The following is a 25124-nucleotide window of genomic DNA, read 5'->3' on the forward strand; positions in this document are numbered from 1 at the left end:
GAGATGTATTTGGAATGGCCACTGCTCACTCTATTCAAGTCACGTAGTCTTGGTTAGTGCTCTCTGTTCCCTCAGCCTTTGGGGCAGAGTTCTTGGGGCCACAAAAGTGGCCACATTTCTCAGCCAAATGAGGCACTCATTAGTGACACTTGAAAGCCTAAACTATTTTTTAAAGAAATACAGAGGGGGGTGGGGGGGAAGTCCCAGCTGCCACCAGGAATCATTCTAACCTCCTAAGAGTTCCTTCCTACCTTTCCTGGTACCGGTGATGGGAACCAGGGTGAAGTTGCAGAAATGCAACCCTAGCCCTTCTCCTTGAGGCTGCAAAATCACCCATCACCAAAGAACTACCCCCGGAGCCTCTTGATAACCTCACATCACATCTTCTCTGGCTTGGGGTACCACGGCTCCCATAAAGGTTCTCTACACCCCCAGCCCTGTGCTGTGCTCAGCCTTTGGCTTCACCAGCCAGGAGAGTACCCTATGAAATGACCATATCATCTACTTCTGACCTTAAAAAAACACGGCAACTCCTTAGGTTTAAACACGAGGCTGTCTACCAATGGTTACAGAGGAAGGAGTCAAAACAGCTGTGGGTGGTCCTCTAGACTCTTCCAGGGAAGCAGAAAGACCCCATGAAATTCCAAGCATTCATACAAGGTAAAGAAACAGACGTGTCAGCATTGGAGGCCCAAAAAGTCTTGCCTCAGAAAACAATCTTGGCACTAAGTTTTACAGGGCGAGGGTTATTTTTGAATATGTATTCCAAGGTCTGCTTTCCATACCTTACCCTCCCCATAACCTAGCTAGTTTGCTGCATAAAGCCTGATTCTACATCCTATAGTTTTCAACCATTTGAAAGTCACTGAAGGCCTCAAAATAGTACTGTTAGAGCTTATTTACATATACCTGGGAAACTGAATATCATCGTTAGGCTTTGCAACTAACTACAGAGAATATTAGATGGCAAAATAGTTATGATCCAGGACTGAAAGTCTAATTAGAAAGTATTCTCAGGGTAGCCATGGAAATCTCTTCCCCAGCCTGTGCTTCAGATATGCTGTAAGTAACCAGGGTATTGTAAGAAAGAAAGTTGAGGGCTAGGGAGGTGGCTCAGTGGGCAAAGGGCTCGCTGCCCAAGCATGAGGGCCTGAGTCTGGGTCTCCAGCATCCACATAAAGGCCAGGCACATACTGTAACCCCAGCACTGGAGAGGCAGACACAGACAGAGTGTGCAAGCTCACTATCAGTTAATCGAACCAAAACAGTGAGCTCTAGGTTCTGTGAGAGACCTGTCTCCAAATAATAGAGAAAAACAGCAGAGTGAGACACCTGGTGCTAATATTTGGCCTCCACCCATGTACAAATGGGTCAGTGCACCTGCATATCATATACACACATACACACACAAACACATATACACATACCATATATGCACACATATACATAAATACATGCACACATACAAACATACACACAAAATATACACACATATACATACATTCATGCATACATACATATATACACATATACACACATACCACACACACACATACACAAACACACATACCACATATGAATATACATACGCATACATACACACAAAAACACACACATATATATACACACATACCATATACAGACACATATACCCACAAAAACATACACATAAACAAATACCACATGCATGCATGCATGCATACATTCAAACATATGCACATACATACACACATACACATGAGAGGAAGGAAGGGAAAAAAGGAAAAGAAGGAGGGGAGGAAGGCTTACTGAGTCTGTCTTACTCTTCTTTTCCCCCCTCCTGCACTGCTGATGCACAAATGATTAAACACAAGCCTCACTCTCGCCTAGCCTGATGTCAAACAACTGAATGCCTCCACCCCACCCCCATAAGCCTCTCTGCACTCATTCACACCCAGGAAAAGCATGTTCTGAGCTCAGTGGGTCCATGCACTCAGAAGGAACCAAAAAATGAGATATGACTTCTAACCCCAAGGCTCAGAAGGCTGAGGGAGGATCAGGAGCTCAGGGCTAGCCTGAGCTACACCGATGAGACAGAGACAGAGATGGAGGTGGGACAGCTGGTCGGCTGTCTCCATGGGTACGTGTTTTGTATCCACCAATGGAAATATTTGCAGTAAGTACTGCGCCTATGTTGATCCCTGGGGATCCCTGGGGTTCACTAACTAGCCAGGTAGACTAGACTGATCATCTTGTTCAAGGCCAGTGAGAGATCCTGTCTGAATGGACCTCTCAAAATGACAACCATGAAGTTGTTTTCTGGTCTCTATACGTGTGCAGGTGCACACAGGAACACATATGCATATAGGAACACACACCCACACAAACAGGAAAGGGAAAAGATCATTACTTCTTTTTCTTGATAAATCTTAAACTCCCCTTTAAAAAAAAAATCTGACAGTGCTCAGTTACTTCTTAGGAACAGTGTTCCAGATATGAAATTATGACTCAGCTCTGCTTGGTGGAACAGGGCCATCTAAACTAAGAACTAACTGCAGATTTTAGAAACGCAGCATCTCTACTCATCCAAATACCATTTTTCTTGTGATAATAAAAGACTAATAATCTAGCCAGGCAGTGGTGGCACAGACCTTTAATCCCAGCACTTGAGAGACAGAGGCAGGTAGATTTCTGAGGCCAGCCTGGTCTACAAAGAGAGAGTTCCAGGGTAGCCAGGGCTACACAGAGAAACCTGGTCAAAAAATTTTTCATCTTTTGCCTGGCAGGGTGTTGCATGCTTTTAGTCCCAGCACCTGGGGGTGGGGGGCAGAGGCAGGTAATCTCTGAGTTCCAGGTGAGCCAGGGCTGCATAGTGAGACCTGTCTCAAAAAAGGGAATGTATCTTCCAATCAGATGTGGTAGCCCATATCTGTATACTTAGCACTCAGAAGGCCGAGGCAGGAGGATAACTAGTTTAAAGGCAGCCTGGACTGTACAGTGAAACCCTGTCCTAAAAAAGGAGGGTGTTGGGATTCATATTCCCCTGAGGGCATGGTCCTTTTTAACCCTTACCACACCCTAAGGCACCCCATCTGCTTCTATCCCCATATAGTCACACTTCCAACATCTGAGTTTTGTCTCTCGTTTCTTCCCGATTACCATGCTGACCGTGTAAAGGCATCTCTGTGTGTCTTTGCAAAAACATGCTCCCTCTTGCATTACTGTCTCTGCTAATGGCTGCTTCATCTGTGACACCCTCACACTCCTGCATTTGCTATGACATCACAGAGGGCCTCTCGACTCTTCACCCTTGGTTGTGGGGCTCCTTCCCTGCAATCCATATAGTCTGCCCTTCGGATTTTACAGCAGCTTCTTAGGTCCCTCGCTTACCCTCCGTCTTCAGTACACCTTTCTCACATCACTCCCTACTTAACAGCATCTGATGGGTCTGATCTTAGCCAGGAAGTCCCACCTTCCAAATCTACTATATTACCCTCCTTTCTGAACAGTTACCTAAACCACCATAAAGTTCTCATTTACATGTGTACCTGACTTTGCTCTTAGAACAACCCCACTTTATCTTCTTTTTGCCACTCAGATACCTATCCCTCCAGAGCCAGCACAGTGCAGGTAATCAGGCTTGATGAATGAATAACTTTAGTAATAGCTGCCTTACCCTTTAATTGAAGGTAAACCTTTCCATGTTTGCTATTCTAAAAGTATTCTGTCCCCATCGCCATTGCTGCATGTGTCAGCCTTGTAGCCATACCTTATGCCCAACTTGAAATGTGTGCTATGTGAGCGGAGATGCACTCCTATGCTGCCCTGCCCTTCCTCCCTCCCAGGAGGCATCTTGCCCCACCCTGATTCCCATTTGGATCCTCCTCAGCAGGACAATCACTTAGGTGTCCAATTCAAGCAGTGACATTCACTCCCAGTTTCACATCCCTGAAATGGACTCTGAGCTTTTCCATTGAGTAGCGGAGTGGACTGCCCAAAATAACCCCAGACTATTGAACAAATAACAAATAGCTCTTTCTTAATACTAAATAAAATACTGGTATTTTCATCTTAATGTAGCCATATATTGTTTTAGGTTACAAATAGGTCTGGCCAGGAAAAAAAAAAAATACTCATGGCAAGAGATGAGAGAGATGACTAGCTGAAATCCATTGTGATGCTTTACTAAGAGTTCTTCACACTCACTTCAGTCAACAGAATGATTGCCTGTTCTGCCCTAGCCTTCTCAATTCATGAATTCAGCCACTGCTTTGCTTTACCACCAGCAAACAGCATGAGCCGTCGTCATCTAGCCTTGCCTTTGATTTGTCCCGCACATTTTCCAGAAGTAGTTAGGAAAAACATTCAGAACATGAAAGCATATTATGTTATCTTCCATTTTTCTAGAATGACTTGTTTTCTGGCAGTTGCAAAAGAAAATTGGCAAGTCTAGGTAATTTTAAAACTAGTTAAAAATCACTTCAAGAGAGTCTCTTTCTCTATTGCCTGGGAACAATACATTTCAAATAATGTTCTTAGTAAATTCCTTCATCTCTGAAACAGATACAGCAACTCTCACAAAAGATGCTGTGTCAGGACAATTAGGACAATGTAAAAGACCTCTTCCAGGGGTCAAGCAAGAGATGCAATAGTCACAACCACCGAATCCAGTGAGTTTCAATCACCCCCACTAAAAACCTTACTTAATTCTGATCACATTTCAGAATTTTTTTTTATGACTACTTTTTTTTTTTGTTTTTGTTTTTGTTTTTGTTTTTGTTTTTTTCGAGTCAGGGTTTCTCTGTGTAGCCCTGGCTGTCCTGGCACTCACTTTGTAGACCAGGCTGGCCTCGAACTCAGAAATCCGCCTGCCTCTGCCTCCCCAGTGCTGGGATTAAAGGCGTGCGCCACCACGCCCGGCCAGAATTTTTTTTTTTAATGGAATAGTGAGTGGCATACATTAACTTTAAAAGTTCCCGTCTTTCCCCGAGTGCCCCGAAGTAGACGGCTGGCTGTCTAAGGCTCAAAGTGGACCTTCCTTGCACGTCAGTCCTAAGGCTCTGCAGCTCTGTGAACCAGAAGTTGAGATAACAGAGAAAGAGAAACCGAGGCAGGGCCATCGAAAGCTTGCAGCAGTTTCTGAAGTAACGGTCTCACGGGATCTGCCTCCGTCCATGAAACCTGCTCTCTTTCTGCTCCCTTTACGTTTTAAACTCCCACTGTCGGTGAACTATTGAGATGGTTACTTTTCTTGCTCACCCCCGCTCTTGTGTTTTCTCTCCCATTCTGTTCCCACCTGGCTTGTGTGGAAAATCCATCAGGCTAACTGTCAGGTAAGTCTGTCTCTGTGTTTAATGTGATGATTGAGGGTGTATTCATGGAGGAATATGGAGTAAGCAAGACTGTTGGTGACTGGTGACATAGGCAAGAAAGTCACAGAGTAGATTTCACAGAATCCTTGTGCAGCTGCATAAATGGCAGAAGCTGCCAACCCCACATGTGAAGCCAGAGGGAACATCCGTCCCAAGAGAGGGCTCAGTCTGCAGGAATATAGCCGAGGATGAAGTCACTTGCCTGGCCTGTCTATGGTCTAGCTTTTTTTTTTTCCTGTGACTCTGAACAAGGTCGGCTCCTGGAAGTCTTAGCTGTGATGGAGCAGAATGAAGTCTTGTGTGGTCCTGTGTGATGCGGCTATGAATGTTATATCCACTTCTGGGATTTGGCCAGGATCAAGGAAAAAACTCGCAGGGGTGTATTTTAAATCCCTGTTCTGAGTCCACATCTGAACATTCCCTGTGCCTTGAAGAATGAAAGTGTGGAGGAGGAAGGATCAGCGGCACCATATATTTTGTTGCTGTTGAAATGCACCAATGGCATCGTTGGTGTCAAATGGTGTGGCTTAAGTCTTCTCAAGGAAATGGACAGAGTTCACTGACCTCCTGCTGATGTCAAGGGAAAGGAGTGCCCTTGTACCATAAGAAGTAGTAGGGTCAACAGATACTTTATAAGCCCAAGGCCTAGCTAATGGCAAGAGAGACAGCCATTTAAATCTGATAGTGTGGTGTGTGTGTGTGTGTGTGTGTGTGTGTGTGTGTGTGTTAGCATCAGTTCATTTTTATCTTTCAAGAGGAAAAAAAAAACCCAATGTGCTTCAGTTGCCACGCAACAGCACACTGTTCTAACAGCATTCTAAATTTAATTTCAGAAGTCTACAGAGCAAATGAAGAAAGTCCCCACTATCATCCTTTCCGTCTCATATAAAGGAGTAAAATTTATTGATGCGGCAAATAAGGTAGGTGCCCAACCTCTCTTTGGTCCAAGTTGCAGACATAGTCCTGAAGTAGGGAACATAAAATCCTGGCGTGGCCCATTTTGTCACTCTCCCCGCTCCCCCCACCTTCCTGCTTCCTGCTCATGCCATGGCTGCAAATACCCACAGAGAAAGGCATGGTTCATTTGGGATCTTAATCTAGGATTGTCATACATGTTTTGTGCTTACATTTCACAATGTCCTCTCTAGTAGACAGGGACCACTTAACACTCATGTCCCTTTGGAGCTAGAGGACACTGAGACAACAGCAGCAAATCACTCATTAAAGGCACAGAGTCATTCCTTCACCAGAAGAATGAGAATAGATGAGAATAGATGAAGGGCGAGGAGGTTGGTCTTTGTGTTGTTCTTTAAAATAAATAAGTATTATATGTAAGTTCTTGCCTTTGGAAACGACACTTGATCTTAGCCAAAAAAGCCAGGAAGTGGTTGTCCCCTCTTTCAGGATAGGTCGTGAATACCTGGTATATGTAAGGAGCACACCCTGACATTTCGTATTCTATAACCGCCTTTCATCCCCAGCGACTGCAATGAAGAGAGTTGCTACTGTTTGTTTTCCTAACAAACTCAATCAGGGAAGCAGCTGAGGACATGCTGTGTCCTTGCGCTCACAGTGGGAACGCTTGGCAGCTCTGAGGTCAAATGTGGCCAAGTGGGTTGTGTTTGCCTTCAAATCATCTTAGCAATTCCCTTCTGAGCCAAGACCACAGAATCCTAGTGGTAACCTAGAAAGCTTAAGGTGTGGCCACTGTCACAGTCATAAAAGCTGACTGGCTTCTCACAAACCCCTAAAGGTCTGTTGGAGGGTTTTACTCTCCTGCCCTTTCAGTCGATAAAGAGAGAGATGAGGTGATGACCAAACAAGTAAGTAGTGCTTGTTTTCTGCATCAGTCACCCTGGTCTTGCCCCCAAACACACTCCATTTGGAAGAAGTGGAATGGAGAGTCATGAAACAAGTCAACTTCAGCAGTGGGGAACAGGGAGCCAGAGCAACTAGATTGCAACATCAGGGACACGTCCCAGGGACGATGACCCTTTTACGTCTGTAACTGTAAGCATCTGGACCAGCCCTTTAGAAAGTTTCCTGACCACTTTTCTATAAAAATGTTGCATTGGCAGTCGGATAAGCCCAAGTGCCCCCCAGATATGCTATAAAAAAACTTCCCAGTTTGGGGGAAGATTCTAGAACTGAGGTAGAAAGCCTGTAACACAGCATTATCATGATGACTGACAGTAATCAAAGTAATATTAAGTGCATTATCTTTAATGATGGCTCAGCTGTGCAGTATGCCGTTGGCTGTTATTATGTCAGATTACAGTTGCAGAGACTCAAATCAGAACAACCCTTGATTGGCTTTTCTATTTCTTGGAGAATTTAGTTTCTGGTACTTAAAATTGCCTTATCCTTAAATCAGACTTGTTTGAAGAGTTCGGTTGGAATGTTCATTGGTGGTATCATTGCTACTTAGTCTATCCAGTGTGAAAGAAAGATATCTTAGTTAGGGTTTCCATTGCTGTGAACAGACACCATGACTAAAGCAACTCTTATAAGGACAACATTTAATTGGGGCTGGCTTACAGGTTCAGAGGTTCAATCCATTATTCTCAAGGAAGGAGCATGGCAGCATCCAGGCAGACATGTGGCTAGAAGAGCTGGAAGTTCTACATCTTGATTCAAAGGCAGACAGGAGAAGATTGGCTCCCATGTGGTTAGGAGGAGGGTTTCAAAGCCCATCCCCACAGTGACACGTTTCCTCCAACAAGGCCACACCTCCTAGTAGTGCTACTCCCTGGGCCAAGCATATTCGAACCACCATAGAAGGCTTTGGCACTTGGACCTTCTCCCAATACCACACACACACACACCACCCTAAAATCTAAAGCAACTCCCTCCCCCTATTGAATCTGAAGAATGTGAAGAGCAATGTTGAATTTGGCACTCTCTGAGCTGAATTGGATTCTCTGACCATTTCTGAGCATGAGCCCTTTGCTCTTGGAAGTTACTATAGCCTAAAGGGTCATGTCTGTCATTCAGTAGTGTCATAACCCACCTGAGTATGCATTTATTACATCCTCTTTGACCAGACCTCCACCATCGGAACAGTGAGGGATGCTTAGCTGGGTCTGCTTACCATCTGCAGACAGACACATAAAGGTCTATAAACTCGATACCTCTTGAGAAACTTCTGACTCAGTCACCAGTGACTGTGTAGACTCCTTGCCAACCTCCTTGAAAGCATCAGCACAGAAAAGTAAGTGTGCAAAAGATAATTTTGTGTAAATAAAGACCCTGAACAAAGACATCTTGAATATCTTTCAAGTCCTTGCACTGTAACCTGTAACCAACTTTCAGGTTCAGGAGGAAAAGCACAGTGTGTCTGGTGGTAGTGGTAACAAGGTGTCTACAACTACCACAGCACATACCTGGCTCTCTAAAGAGCTGGAGGACATTTACTTCGCCTGGCTGTGTGACACTGCTCCTCTTCAACATGACAATGTTGGAGGAGACTGGGTGTCTCAAGGGGATAGTCTTATAGTTGTGGTGTGAGAAACTGAAGTAGAGATTGGTCAAAGAGACAGAAAAAAAAAAAAACAAACAAGTCTAAGGCTCCACTGAGATCTGAAGAGCATGAGCGAGGCTGAGGGCCAGCATCAGAAGGCTTGAAGAATGTGCCAGAAGGGAGAAAAGGTGAACTCACTTGCTGCTTTCTATATCCCTTGGATTGTCCCCCACTGGGACGTATGGCCTTGGTGGGCCACATTGTTCTGAAGGACTTGTTGATAGAAGTAGATGTAAGGAATTCATCATTTCAGGTGCTAGTGGCCATGGAGCCTGGGCTAAGACACACACATACATTAGTGTGCTTCTAGTGTACTTGACTCTTTACCATGTGTTCCTCTGCCTTCCACTGGTATGATGGGCAGGGTTGTCTAATCCACACAGACACCCGAAGGTCCATGTCCTTTGGCCAATGTCTGCCCAAAGACACAGCCTGTTTGTCATGGATTTTTCTGCTGCCTAACCTAATACTTCTTCTATTACTCCACAGCTACCTTCACCCAATTAGTTTAAGGAACAATGGGTAATTAATTATATGTTAATTACCCTTCCTTTCCTATTAGCCCCTATTAGGGAATGCAAAAGAAGAGCCCTCCAATGAACTGTGTCTTTTCTAGTCAATAAAGTAGCTCTGAGTTCATGGGGAAGGGCCAGATGACTAGTTATAGACACATAGATGCATTGCCTAGCAACTTAGGAAACTAATCACTACGCCTGATTTAAGATGGAAGAAGCAAAAGAGACCTTGCATTTGAAATGAAGCTTGGAATAGATTTCGTCCTAAAATGTTTTAGAGAAATTACATCTGCTTCCATAGATCAGCAGCCCAGAGTCACCCCCTGCAGGGACCTGGCCACAAGGACTCCAGCTGTTTGTTTATTGACCTTTCTTGAAATTAGCAGGGTCTTCCAAGAGGTGACCCCGGTTCAGACATCCAGGAATGACATAGGGCTGGATCACCTTTACTCTCCCCAGCTTTTTCCCCCTCAGCCTTCCCTACCATGGCACTAGAAAGAATATTAGAGTCTTTTTCACTTTAGTTTGTGATTTTTTTCCTTTGAATGCCAGTTTCAAACATGGCAGTAAGTGCTCACTCTTTTTCAAAGTACACACTTCTCAGAAGCAGCTAGGAGTCCCGTGAGACCAGAGTGGGTGTACAGTGTGGTCTTCAGCATGGGACACCTGTTCATGGACATTTCCTGTTCTCTCAGAGCACTGCCTGCATCCTGGTCCTTCTCTTGGGGAAACATTTCTGTCCCTTGATGCAAGAGTCTAGCCTAAGGAAATGGTCAAGAGAAGCTCTCTGTTCTAGGGTAAAGATGAAGGGTGTGGGGAGGGGCACATTCCTAGGCTGCATCCCTTTGGAATCTCATGCCTTTCTTCGAATTGTCATCTGAAGTAGCTGGACCAAACAGTTTAATTCCACACCCACCAGGCCAGAGGCATCTGTACCTCTTTTTCTACATGATGAGAGGTGGCAGTCAGGCAGAAGTTGAAAGGCATAAAGTTGTCAAACCCTACCTAAATGAGAGTAGATGAGACCCTTCCCAGCCCTTCTCATGAACCTTTGGCAAGCTCTGCCTTCCTGAGAACAAACATTCTTAGACATGAAAGCTAACAGACAAGAGTCTGATCTTACATGGAACTACAGACAGTACTTCATGATAACATCATTCATAATAACTTTTAATTTATTGAGTAGACAGAAATTGATCTATGACTAAAGAGAGAAGAATTGAGTTGACCATGCAGCCTCCATACAGTCATAGAGCAGCTGCAGAGTCTTTGGATCCATGTCACAGAGAGAGAACTGGCCTCTCCATCCTCAAAAGTGGGTGATAGTGAGGGAGGCACTCAGTCATCCCAATCCTCACCATGCTTTACCAAGGATATTATCACAAAGGTCTGTGAGTATATTCCTGCCTACTATCTTAATAGCATTACTTTCCTCCTAGCTGAGACATTTTCAGCAGTGAGGTAAGAGGATGTTTGTATGATACAAGCATCACAGATACCTCAAAGAATCAGGAAAGCCAACCCTGAGCCTGGGACAGACTTCAGTGATACAGCATTAGCCAAGAATGTGAGGCATACTCTGGGCTCCATTCTCCGTGCTAGACCTGGCCTCTTGGGGACAAGAAGTAACAGACCTCCAGAAAAATCCTAGGAGGGTTCAGAGGACAGAGGAGGATGGAGCACTGGAGAGCCAACCTCTCTGCTTTGTGGTTTTGCACAGAACCACAACACTGTAGAAATGAATTGTCAAGAGCTAGGAGATTGAGTGCAGCAAACCCCATAGGGCACTTGTAGCATTCCCCTTCTGCGGGCAAAGGTCTTCAAGACTGCAAATGGCAGCTTCAAGCTAGAGCCAGTACTTACCTGCTGGTTGTAGCTCCTGGGTAGGTGTTTTATCTACTTGTCACTGTGTTCTGACAAAATGCAAGAGAAAAGCAAGATGGAGAGAGGTTTTATCTCGGCTCAGGTTCAGGTTGCCATCAACCATTGCAGGAAGGTCACAGGGACGATCCCATGAGGCAGCTGGTCACATTGCATACAGTAAGGAAGCAGAGAGCAACATGTGTTATGCCCAACTCCATCTCTCCCTTTCATTTAGTCTAGGAGTGGGCCCATGGATTGGTGCTGCCCACAGTGGGCAAGACTTCCCTCTTCAAATGCACAGTAATCAAGATAATCCCCCACAAGCATGCCCAGAAATGCCTAACCTGAGTGAAGCTAGATTCCATCACTAACTAGATTGACAGGTGGGGCCACTCAGCCCAGATTTCTGGAGTCCAACAACCACAACCCAATGATGGCCAAGACTCCCTGCACCTGGTAACACAGCACCTACAAAGGCTACACAGACCATAAAATTCCTTCTAAAGACTCACGAGTTCCTAATGTAATGTTCCATTTAAAGAAATGCTACCTGAGTGTAGGAAGAAAACCGTGACTTAGTATATTGAAGCTATCTGGCAGTAGAATGTTACTTGTTTATGGTTTCCAATTTCAATTTGAGTTATTTTTGACAGAGCAGCTGCACATGGTGTCGGCATTCAAGGCCACGGTGAAGAATGTCTTCATTTAATTGTCTTTTATGTACTAATCCTGTAATTGCTTTCCAACCACAGAGCTTGGTAGAGTGAGGGACATGAAGTACTCACCAAGGGTGCTGGCAGGGAAGGACATTTTGTAAGTGTTTTTAAGCATTGATGAGTAGACACGGAACACTGTATTGCCAACGGGTTCTTTAAGATACTCAATTAAAAAGTAATTAGGGTAACTGAAGCATTGGGAGGTTTATATCTATGACAACTGCAAAAGACATGTGAGAAATTATAAGATTTTTAAAAAAAAAGATTGTATTATAACAGGGCTTTTTAAATACATCTGTGTACCAAAGGAGATTTCCAGCATGTTCTGCAGCAAAGATGATGCTCTCTGGTTAAGCTGCAGGACAGTGGCACAAAACTGTTCCTCCCACCAGTTATTTTCAGAGGCTAGGAGGGAGAAGGCACAAGAAATGCAGCTCCATTAAAACAGAGAGGGGGGAGACAAAAAGCTCACTGTAATCAGTGAGCTCAAAAGACTGTCAGCTCTTCAAAGAACCCCAGACCTCAGCCCCCGGCTTGACACCTTCCCTGCATGAGGCACACACATGCACCCACGCACACACACACACCCCAATATTCTGTCGTGGATCTAGTGAGGATAGAAATCTCCTATCCATAGGTCCTTGCATCCAGCAAGGCACCTGAAGCTGAATGTCCCACTGTAGTGTTTCCCTGGCCTTCAGTCACCTGAGAACCTTGAGGAGAGAGGATAGCACTGGGCTTTGTTCCGAACCCGCTCTTACTGTCGGAGCACTTCTCTTAACACAGCCAAAGGCCCTGTGACAAACACAACCTCGAAGGATCTGGACAGATGCTTTTGATCTCAGCTCTCCTCACACGTGACAAGTGATCGCTCCCAGACAGGCTTAGCAACAGGCAAGACTGTGCATCTACAGCTGGACGTGGGAATCGGAAATGGGGAAAGTGCTTGGTAATTACTGTCATCCAGACTGCTTCCATGCACAGCACCTGGCAAGAGCCACTGATCCAGGATATGGCTATTTTAGGTTGTTGTTATTAATTATTATTATTAATTAATATTAAATGAAAATATTCCTTCCAGACCTGGTGTGCATTCACCCATGGGCAGCTCATGGACTAGAACCTTCTAGAGAAAAGAAAAGCAACTGGTTCCCAGATTACCTGTCCTGATTCTAAAATGTGCTCAATGGAAAACAGTGATCCTTGTGTCATTTCTTCTAGAATATAATCGCCGAACATGAAATTCGTAATATCTCCTGTGCTGCCCAGGACCCAGAAGACCTCTCAACATTTGCCTATATCACAAAAGATTTGAAGTCCAACCACCACTACTGTCACGTGTTTACTGCCTTTGATGTGGTGAGTTCCCATCCTTTTTGGATGGATGATGGATGGATGGATGGATGGATGGATGGATGGATGGATGGATCAGTTTGCTTAGTCTGCCATGATGAAACACTGCAGTCTACATAGTTTTAACCAACCAATCCCATCACACCCCGAGGTACTAGAGATTAGAGCTCCAAATGGGATTTTCAAGGGCATCACAATCCAACCCATCAAGCCATGAAGAAATCCTTTTGGCAGACTTAGTTTGCTTGAGTTTCCCATATGGTCAGCCTCCCGTTCAGGTTGGAACTCTACCTATACTCTCCTGATTTCTCAGCTGTTGAGATTCAACTCTCTGCTTCCCCTTTTCCAGTCTGAGAAATCCCTTCCCTCTTCTGGTGCCCAAAATACAGTAAGATCTTCCAGCCTCCTGCTCCCCTTCATTATCTCTGCATGTTTCTCCTGTGGCCATTTCTAAGTATTAGACGTGATAAGTACATTTACTTCTCTAATATTCAGTTTTCTGGATTGACTAGTAGTTAGATCAGATACTGTACAAATAGCAATTGGGAGCCCCAAAGTTTGACCCGCATGTTCACGTCAGAGTAAGTCTTAAAACAACTTCCTTGAGTCGTGACAGAGCTGTATTTGTCAGTAAGCCTGAAAACTGGGTTATAACAGCCTCCAAAAGTGAAAACAAAATTAAATTAAAACAAAAATTTAACACTACATGCTCCCTTAAGATAGGCCCACCCTCAAGACGGCACAAGTTGCCCGACTATAGCTCTGAGGTAGAATCCTGGCTGTTTCACAGTTTAAGCAGATACAACTGATGTGACTGTAAGCCCCAAATAATTTACAATCAGAAGAATTTGAAATGCTACTTTATTTCATTTTTCTTCCCTGCTCACTGGATTTTTTTAAATAAACAAATTTGGAGAATTAAACAAAAATCAGTGTAACACATTTTGGGAAACCCAGTGTGATTCAGTGTAGTGGGTACAAGAAGGCATTTCTTCCAGCTCTAACAAATTCCACAGACCAAGTCCAGCCATGTCGCAAATTTGCACCATGCGAGTGTCAGCCAGGCTTACGCTTGATAACCTTTAGATCTTGCTGTGTGTCACTCAGTCCTGTAGGTCCTGATGATTGAAAATTGGAAAGGATACTTGTGGGCTTTTAAAATACCTACTCTGATTCAGGAGAGGCGAGGAGAATAATACAAAACGGGTGTGTGGCCAGGACTGCAAAGCAAAACTCCCCGAGGCTGCCTTAAGCATCTCTAAATTCAATTGTTTGCACAGACTTAAAGCGCTGATTAAAGTCATTTCGTCTGGGATTTGCAGGACATGCCATGTTGCATTGTTGATGTCGAGAACGTATGTGTCACCAGCCATTCTTGGGAAACTTGGTTGCTTCTTTTAAAAAGTCAGATTTCATTCTTTCTGCAAGGAGTTTGGTTTTCATGTTACACCTTTCTCTAAGAACAGGCAAATTCTGGTTCACAGCCCAGCCCAGCTACCTCCCTGTTCTCCAATCTTAGACTTTCTGGAGTCCCAGTTTCCTGATGAATAAAATGGAGAACAGGGACTTATGTCCCATGATTTTTCATCAGGATTGCAAGAGTATGTGTAGAACCCCTCACAAATAAGGGAGTTTGGCATTGGCTGGCTCCTCACCAACCTCCTCCCTGCTGACTGACATCAGCCAACAGCTTTTTTTCTGCTAAATGATGTGATCAGCTTTCCAGAGAGTATTCATCATACAGTATTTCCCCTCTGCCTCTGGAAAAATAGACACAAATTAAAAACTGAAGTAGAAAACACTGGACAGAGCATCCCAGCCCCCCAGACCTCAGGGCGCCTCAGCTGCTTTCATCACCTCGTGTTACTGTCCGAGGCTTCTCCACCCTTTCCCCCAAGAGATGCATCCCTTTCAAAAAGGAGTTGCATTATTAAGATTCTATATGATTTCCTTTCACAAGACTACCAAAGGCCAAACCTGAACCAGCACCTGTGGACATTTGACCCCCTGATGCCCCACAATGAGGCGCTGAAACAGGACAGGTGGGGGTCGGGGAATAATCACTGTTTAGTTTTATGGTCAATGTGTCTTGATAAATTTGGAGGGCACGTGGCCCAACTGCTACAGAGTTTTTTTCTCTTTCATCCGGATGTTTGACTTAACATAGACACCCAGAACTGGGCGTTCTTGAATCTGCTCCAAAGGTTTTTCGTTTTACACAAATCGGCCTTTTTAATCCCCTCTCAGGGAACACAGTTTGTCTGACTTCGAAAATAGTAACGAAGGCCATCAGCCTCCACCTGGACCCCTGAGCAATTCTGAGACACAACAGCTTTGCTCGCCTGGAAGAAAAGGTTTCTTTGTATCTTTATGTAGGGCAATTCCATATTTCAGTCGGGATCTTGAGGCTTTACAATTCACTTGAGGCAGTCCCCTGGGTTACCCGGGATGACAAAAGAAAGTAACAAATTCTATGTAACACTGCAAGTGCATATATTGCATGCATATATTGCCTTCTAAGTAGTCCCAATGGGTGGTTTGTTTTCCAGTTTAAGGTTACAGCTCTTTGACCTTGCAGACCCTTGAAGGGCAGCACACTTTTACCTAGAGTTATAACACACCATCTGGTTTTCTCTGCCTTCAAGAAGACCTCAGTGATGTGTAGGAACTGGAACATTTCCCATGGAACTGGAACGTTTCCCATAGAAATGCCATGGCCTGAGAGGGGAGCACACAGCCTTCCTATAAAAACCAGACTGAATTGCATACAGTTTGTGTCCTAGGGGACACTGTGGCGCACAGGATGCACGCAGGTTGGAAGAAGGAGTGGGGTGTGCTGTCTCCCAGGCTCACCTGGTCCTGGAGGCTACTTCCGGAGAGCACTTCGCCTCTGTGGCACGTGTGGTTTGGAGAGTGTTATGTTGGGTAATCGCCCAGCCTCTTTCTGTTATCCAAATCAACACTAAATTTGTCCTTAATATTCTCACTTTTCAATGACATGGATGTGAAAATAAAAAGAATAGAGGAAAACCAATGAGGGTTATAGATCAGTTGCTTTAAAATAAACAGTTTAGGGAATGAAGGGTTCACCTCTGCTCACAGTGTGTTATGGCAGAGAAAAGGTGGCATCAAAAAATGCTGGTCTCGTTGCATCTGCCATAAAAAAAAAAAAAAAAACACAGAGAAGTGGGTGCTGTTCTCAGCTGACATCCTTCCCCACCCCCCTTTTCTCTCTTTTATATTGTCTGAGACCCCAGTCTATGAAATGGTATGATCCACGTTCAGGGTGAGTGTTCCCTCCTCAGTTAAAGCTATCCAGAAGCACCCTCATAGACAAAACCGAGATGTATCTCCTTCCATGGTTCTAAATTCAGTTTTGTTGGCAGCAAAGATTAGTCATTTTTGATTAATCTTTGCCATTTTAAGTTAGTTTGTTCCTGTGGGTCAGCAGCACCAAGCCCACCCTGTGTTTTAGAGTCTGTGTCCTCAGTATTGTGGAATCTGATTTCTGTTCGTCTCACTGACTGACTAGACCTGGAACACGTCTCAATCTCTAGATCGGGTTTCCCAGGCTCTAGCTGAGTAGTGACATCATGGAAGGAGGAGCTATGAAAGGGTTATGCTAGGAAAGAGAAGAAGTCTGAGACTTACGAATATGCTTAGCTTTACTCCTTACCTCATAACCTCCATGAGTGATAGGGTATTCTGAGATTGTGGCCATGAACTCCCCCCACCCCACCCCACCCCCAAACCGTGGTCATCTTCCTGAGAAGGCTCCGGGGCATAGGCAATACATACAACCACGGGAACGTAGAGACTTGCCGTCTCTGGTTCACTCAGTAGTGAGTTGGTATGGGTAGATTAGATTGGAAATACGTTGATACATTCATGGCCTAGGGGCGTATCAGATGTGCTTTAAGAATCTGGGAAGGGAGCCGGGTGTGGTGGCGCACGCCTTTAATCCCAGCACTCGGGAGGCAGAGGCAGGTGGATTTCTGAGTTCGAGGCCAGCCTGGTCTACAAAGTGAGTTCCAGGACAGCCAGGGCTATACAGAGAAACCCTGTCTCAAAAAAACCAAAAAAAAAAAAAAACCAAAAAAAAATTACAATTATAAAGTAGCAACAAAAATAATTTTATGGTTGGGAGTCACCACATGAGGAACTGTATTAAAGGGTCACAGCTTTAGGAAGGTTGAGAACCACTGACCTAGACAGACCCTTGCTAATTCTTAGTTCCCTATAAAGAACATGTTTGCATACTCTGGTATATTCACTTATGATTATTCTTCACTTTCTTGTAATTCTGCAGTTCTGTGCTCTTCTATGTTCAAAATGTGGTAGGGCTGAGACTGGCTTGGGAACATGTAGGAAATGTCGCAGCCCTGGTGCTGGAAATCAGCCCACGTGGGAGACAGAGCTCCCTCCTCCCTGAGATTTTTGTGGCTAGATGTGAACCCTGAGCGGATCTAAACCAAAAGGAACATAAATAACAGTATTCAGAAAACACGGTCAGCTGACTGTGTAGCGGCGTGCAATACTACTCCACCATCAGTAGATGCCAAGGGGAGCTAGCATACTGCAGTCATCCAGACTGTGACCAGGAATCGGGTGCACCAGGGATGTGTAGAAAAGGCCAGGGTTGTGTTGTAAGGCCAAACACTGGGGACTTCCTCCGCTCTCACCGCAGATGAGGAGGACCTGTGTCAGCACGTGACTTGGAGCGTGATAAATTCACTTCCTGATTTTCCCAGCCATTTAATGAAACTACATTTCCTAAGCCCTTTCCTAGAGTGTGAGATGGTCTCCATGGAGTCAGGATTCCTGGGGAAGGGGCTGCGGGAAGCTTCCACAGCCACTACAAAGTGAGAAATCTACAGAGAAAACCTGATCCTTTGTGAGTTGACCACTGACAACAGAACTAATATTATTTATGGATGGAGGCATTCTTCTTGTTCTGTTTCTCATTTCTTCTAACGGAAAGCGACTTGAGTCTACCTGACTCTGACGCTGTGAAAATAAATGGCAATAGATAAAGACATGAACAGGCAGACAGCTGCTAAGATGACACTGTGATGTTTCTTCTGGCTCCTCTTACACAGACAGGGTGGAGTCACCGCCTTCATTTAGGAGACCCTGTTCTATGTGGCCAGTTGACACTGGGCCAAAAGCTGAGACACATAGCAAACGTCCTTGATTGAATTTTTTTTAAAGTGGCATTACAAGCCCTGCAGTCCTATCACACTGGTGCTTCCCATAAAACAAAACCAAACCAAACCTCACAGCTGGATTAGCACTGCTGTGGTTCGTTTATTCACCCCTGAAAATCAACCAAGCCATGAGCCAACGGTGGGTGGATACCCAGAGATTAATATGATTTTCTCCTGTCCTTTTTGTAATGGGTGGTATATTAAATTAATCTCACATTCGGACAGTTAGAAAATAGGCATTTTGGATTTTTTTGTTGTTGTTGTTGCAGATTGCTTCACGGCATTTATATTCGTGCAGTCATCCGTCCATACCTGAGAAAGGCTCGTTCTAAAGCCTGTGTTGGGTTCACAAAGCCACTGACACTCATAAAACAAAATAGTACTTACATATGCTATTTACATATATAGTATCATGCACCCTTTATATCAGCACACAGTGTCAGTGCTATGTAAATGCTTCCCACCATGTAGTGTTTGGGAAGAAGACACAGGAGAAGAGTCCATACAATTCCAAGACATCAAGATGCAGTTTTTCCTGCCCATCCAGAATCACTAATAGCTAATTCTATTTAGGCATCCTTCCAAAATAACTAACAATCACATTTAGGGGTGTGGTCTTTGCAGTCAGCCTGGATCACATTTAGGGGTGTGGTCTTTGCAGTCAGCATAGTTTTGAGTCCAAGGTTGGTCCCTAGCTTCATAATTTGAGCAAGAATACCACTGATCCTTGTTTTCCTTGTTTATAACAGAGAGAGTAGCAGTGCCCGTGTCCTGAGACTAATGTCAGGATTCAATGAGGCACCACATACCTACTTTACAACGTATGTTTTCATTAAGTCATAGCTGCTAAGGAGAGCAAGGGGGACAGCTGTGATACGATATTCTTGCCATCAGTCCCTCGGTTAGGATTGATGTCTCAGGTTTTGGTTTTCAGCATACTTTAGTGTCCCTTTGTCCCACATGTGAGAGAAAAAGTAAAATATCGTACAAATGCACACCTGTATTTATTGTGTGCCTGCCGTGAGCCACATACAGGTCCCCGCTCTCTAAGCACTGTAGATCTAGCTGGGTTAGAACAAGTAGTTACACTAAAATTATATCCCTGTCGTCACGAGGTTGTCGCAGTGCCCAGCAGGATGGGGTCTCCCAGAGGAGGGGGACTTGGTTGGAAGCTGACTATTTACTTTGTGAGAACATGTGGTAAGTTTGGAGGCATGACGACTCATTCATTCAGTTCAGAAGGATGAGCCTGAGGCATTAGGCGGGCATCGGCAATAAGCAGCCTGCCATTCCTCCAGCTCTGTATCCATGGATTTAACCAGCCACAAGTCAAAAATGCTCTGAAAAGGATCGACTCTATACTCAACATGTACCAGCTTATTGTTCTTGTCATTATCCCCTAGCCAGTGTCGTGCAGTCAGGCATTTGGATAGAATGTACATTTACTTAGTATTTCAAGTCATCTCGAGGTGGCATAGAACATATAGGAAGGTGTTTACAGGTGATGTACACATACCACCCCATTTTACATAAGACACTTGAGCATCCTCAGTTCAGTCCAAATACAGATGGATGGCAGTACTGAGTTTACTCAGTCAAGGAAATGGGCACATCCATTTGAGAAAGACTTTCCACAGCAAGCCTCTTAAGTTTGTCTTGAATTTGGTGAAAGTCCCATTTCCAAGGCTTCATGAGCCAGTTAAGAGTTTACTGTAGCTTCCACTACACACATCAGCTGTTGAAGGAGATGATGAAGATAAAATCTGGAAAGTCTCTCCCCCATTTTCTTGCCAAATCCCTCAGGGGTCTTTCATTCTCCTAGTGGTCCTGTCCCCACAGGGTGGGTGTGAGAGGCCATACTTGGCCAGAAACCTTAGAAGGTAAATCCACAAGCTGACCCCATGCCATTAGGTCTCCGTAGAAAACCTGGTCTTGCCGGGCAGTGGTGGCGCATGTCTTTAATCCCAGCACTTGGGAGGCAGAGGCAGGTGGATTTCTGAGTTCAAGGCCAACCTGATCTACAGAGTAAGTTCCAGGACAGCCAGGGCTACACAGAGAAACCCTGTCTCGGGAAGGAAGGAAGGAAGGAAGGAAGGAAGGAAGGAAGGAAGGAAGGAAGGAAGGAAGGAAGGAAGGAAGGAAGGAAGGAAACCTGGTCTTTTACCAGGAAGCAAGTCATGTCTTGGCCAGCATGCCAAGCCTTCTATCCTCAGGGTGAGGCATGACATTAAACCTTAATAGATGCAGTGGGCTGCTCTGCCACCTTCCAAAGTATTGTCTTTGAAGAACGTATAATGGCATGTGAAAGCTGCTCATGATATAGCATGAAAAGCAACTTATAAAAATGCACATAAAATATTATCCAGACTTGATATCTAAATTCGCATATGTAAATAAACATTCACATAGTTTATAAGGTACATGAATGTGTATACAAACACAAGAAGAAAACACAGCAAAATGCAGCAGCAGCTATAGCCCAGCAGTGGAGTTTCACAGGTGAAGTTAATTTTATTCTGTGTTCTCTGTATCTCCGACTTTGTCTACATGTTCTCCTATTATAATTAGGAAAAGTAACCTCCCTCCTCTCTCGGTTAGCATAAATCAGCTGCAGAGGAGGAATCTGCATGCTGGCCAGCCAGTATGTCAGTTCTGGTCCGGATAAACATCTTGGCAGGGGAGGTCCTGCTTCCAGATGCTGAAGGTCATGATTAGGCAATGTGTATTTCTGTAAACTATTCGGGTGGTTCCTAGGAGGTCCTTGGGAAAATTAGCTGTAGGTAAAGCTCAAGAGATGTCAATAGAATCTGTGAATACGCCCAGAATATTCTCAAGTTATTTTTGCCTCTGGACGTGGGTGAAGCAAGTTGTAGAGGAAGCTTATCCCAGCTTTTAGAACACAAGAATTCAAACAAAATGGAGACAGAGAGAAGCATGGCTTCTGTGTGGAGGCCATACTGACAACCCAGACAGAAGACCCTTTCCTCCATCCCGAGGCATTGGCTCAGCATTTTCCCATCAGGCCTTTCTGTGGGGAAAAGAGATAAAACGACAGGGTGACCCATCTTGATCCTAAGGTACAGAGCCCTTAACCTAGGGGCCTACCACAGCTTCCTTCTACATTTAATCCATCACCTGTCAGGTACCAACCATATACTAAGCCCCTAGACTTGCAAAGTTGAAGGGGACAAGCACCCCTCAAGGCTCCCAGTCAACTAGGGAATCAGAGCTACACAGGGAAAATCCTAGCAAATGCCATACAAGAGCAAAGTTATGCCCAAGGGGTGAGGGACTACAAGAAAGAGACCTTAACTTAGCCTGGGGGGACAGGAAAGGAGACTCGAAGAGAGTCTTGAGGAGCTCGAGTCTGGACGGTGTCTCCAAAGAGGAACAGTAATTCACCAAGTACAAAAAGCGGACAAGAAAGGGATACAGACTGGGTAAAATGCTTGGCCGTTGGGAATGGTTTTAAGGAGGTGATTATTGAAATGCATCTTGGTTAGGGTTTGACTGCGGTGAACAGACACCATGATCAAGGCAGCTCTCATAAGGACAACATTTAATTGGGGCTGGCTTATAGGTCCACAGGTTCAGCCCATTAATATCAGGGCGAGAGCATGGCAGCATCCAGGCAGGCATGGTGCAGGCAGAGCTGAGAGCTCTACATCTTCATTTGAAGGCTGCTAGTGAAAGACTGACTTCCAGGCAGCTAGGATGAGGGTCTTAAAGCCTATGCCCACAGTGACACACCTACTCCAACAAGGCCACACCTAATAGTGCCACTCCATCAGCCAAGCATATTCAAACCATGACAAAACAAAAAGCTTTTCACAGTATTAGGAATTGATGTTAGGGACTCGAGCATATTAGGCAAGGTCTCCATTACTGAGCTGCACCCCAGCACTCTTTATTTATTAATTCAGACCTTAAAATTGAGACCTCACTGGTTGCCTACACTGGCATTGAACTCATTCTATAGCCCAGGCAGGCCTTAAAGTTGCACTCCTTCTGCCTCAACCTCTTTGATGATCTAGAATTGAAGGCCTGCGCCTCCAGGCACAGCTGAAATAATAATATTTTCTAAGATGACAACAACCCTTGGTCATTGCCTCTTGAAGCACTAACTGGAGAGTTGTTGCAGTCCTCCAACTGGCCTTTGAATAATGTGATCCTGTTTAGCATGTCTTCAATTGTGCACGTCCTTCTGGGACCTCTTGTCTTTTACTCAGTGATTGTATTGCTAACTAACTGGGTGGAGGACTGACATCAGCTTCTCCTCAGAGAGTCCTAGAGCTCCTAGGATGGAAGGAACTCAAAAAAACCACTCCTCCTCCTCACCCTTCTCCTTCTACCTCTTCTTCTAGATTCATTTTTATTATTTTATGTCCACTAGTGTTTTGCCCACATGTAGGTCTGTGCACCACATACATGCCTCGTGACTGAGAAGGTAGTGATCCTCCACATGGGTGCTAGGGAATCGAACCTGTGTCCTTTGCAACAACAAGAGCTGTTAACCGCTGGGCCTTCACACCCTCTTCTCAGTCTGTCTCTTGAGCGACACTACTGAGCATGATTAAGATGTCATCCCTGCGGTGTGTAGCAGATGCAGAAAATCTAAGGGCTTTGCGCATGGTCCACCATTGGAGCACACTGACAGCTGACCTGAGGCTAATCAGGGCAGTAACTAATAATAATGTCTTATTAATTAAATATTAATTAATTAGTAACAATTCTTTGTTCCTGCCTCCCAGGTGAAGGCACAGTCCTGAATGTCAGATCTAAACACCTGTTAAGGAATAGCCAGGTCTAGGGCTGTAGCGTCCAATGCTATGGAACCAACACATTTTTCATGATCCCAGTCATGGCAATGAGGCCTCTGGTTTTCTAATCCTAATGGAAAGTGTAGCTGGACAGACCAGAATCATCTTCGCTTAAAGCATGGCTCCCCTGCATGCCTAGGGGCCCTTCCCACCACAGCTCACTTCCCTTCTTGTCACACTTAACTAATGGTATGTTGGATGCCAAATCCAACACATTCTTATAATTGTGTTATCAGGAATGGGTTAAGCAAAGTTAAACCCCTTTGATAAATGTTGAAATGATTGTATGGTCATGCGGCCTTGCTGCATTCTATACAAGATTCAGGGTGCTACCATTAATAGATACATAGGCCTGAATGTATGGGGACACACAAATGTGAACTAGGGAAAATACAGACTAGAGTCCAGACCAGAGTTCTAGAATCTCAAAGTTCTAGTGCCTGTTGACAGCACAGAGCTCTGTGTGGTTATCAAGACCAAGTAACAAATAGGCCTCTGAACTTGTGGAGGTCAAGGTGAATGGCAGGATTTCTCTGAAAGCACTGTATACACCATCCCCACAGAAATCAAATCCTCAGTGAGTCAGAAAGGATGTCCTTCCCCCTGGTCCCCATGGAGTGACATTGTGCACCCATTCTCCATGAGCATCTATACAATGATGTTCTATACAATCTATACAATACGGTATCTTAGGGGGGCAATAAATGTGAAATCGCTCTTGACTTGAATGTGATGTTGCCCCTCAGTAGATCTGTGTAAACCTGACCAATCTTATCAGTGTTGCTGATCCTGAGTTCCTCACAGATGGAAAGGAGGTGATAATTTAGGCTGTGTAAGACATTGTGAGGGTTACAGAGTCCACAGACGGTCCAGAGCAGTGGTTCCCAGCCTTCCTGATGCTGCAACCCTTTGATACAGCTCCTCACGTTGTGCTGACCCCCAACCATAAAATTATTTTGTTACTTCATAACTCTAATTTTACTGCTGTTATAAATCATAATATAAATATCTGATATGCAGGACGTCTAATATGGGATCCCCAAAGGGGCCAAAGCCCACAGGTTGAGAACTGCTAGTCCAGAGCCTAGTCTCTGGGACACTGTACGCTTCTGTGGCAGTTGCTTAGAAGATTTAGACATAGATGTAGATCTAGATGATAATGATAATGGGGCTGGGGGATAGACAATGCAGTACAGCCCGAGTTCGTGGTGATCAGAGTCGGTGTTATGCTCCAATCCTGCATGGCCATGAGAGTGGACAGACAGAGTGTCCAAGGTGAAAATCCACAGAGCGACATTTTCTCAGTGGGGCTTGACAGAAGTTAGACCATAGATGATTTGACTCTTTATTTTTGTACTTGGAGGAGAGCCTTGGGAGGCTTCAGATTACAGTAAGTACTGGGTATTTTCAAATTCAGCCGAGCAGAGGTGAGAATTGAAATCCAATGCGAAAACCAAAGCGTCTAAGCAAGATTCATGACCAAAGAGATGGCCAGCCTGCTGGTCCATGGAGCTGAGCCAGACGAACACCTGCATGCAAGTCCTGGATCATGCTGGGAAATCACTCCCAGTGATCTCAGCCAAAGGAGGAGGAGGAGGAGGCCTTAAGCCCCAGGGGGAAGCATGAGGGATGAATAGGATGAGTTTGAACATCAAAATAGAAAAATGTTACAATTGGGAAAATTATTCATCTTCATTTAAATGAAGTTCAGAACACAAAAGGAAGTTTTAAGAAAAGTCATCCACCGTGGGGGTGTAGCTCAGTGATAGAACACCTGCC

At 44.7% G+C, this 25124-nt stretch overlaps 1 protein-coding gene across 10 annotated transcripts in view; it reads left to right on the forward strand.

Moving 5' to 3' along the window:
- Anks1b (ankyrin repeat and sterile alpha motif domain containing 1B) overlaps positions 1-25124 on the forward strand; it is a 1085844-nt gene that overhangs the window by 1048222 nt on the left and 12498 nt on the right. For all 10 annotated transcript variants that reach the window (XM_085843084.1, XM_085843086.1, XM_085843085.1 and 7 more), the window contains 2 exons: positions 6185-6271; positions 13187-13324. In XM_085843084.1, coding sequence (XP_085699210.1) covers positions 6185-6271; positions 13187-13324 — 225 coding nt within the window. The remainder of the gene's footprint in view (positions 1-6184; positions 6272-13186; positions 13325-25124) is intronic.

This window comes from Mus caroli, unplaced genomic scaffold (assembly GCF_978045245.1).
Source record: "Mus caroli unplaced genomic scaffold, Mus_caroli_1 scaffold_9, whole genome shotgun sequence".
Taxonomy (NCBI): Eukaryota; Metazoa; Chordata; class Mammalia; order Rodentia; family Muridae; genus Mus; species Mus caroli.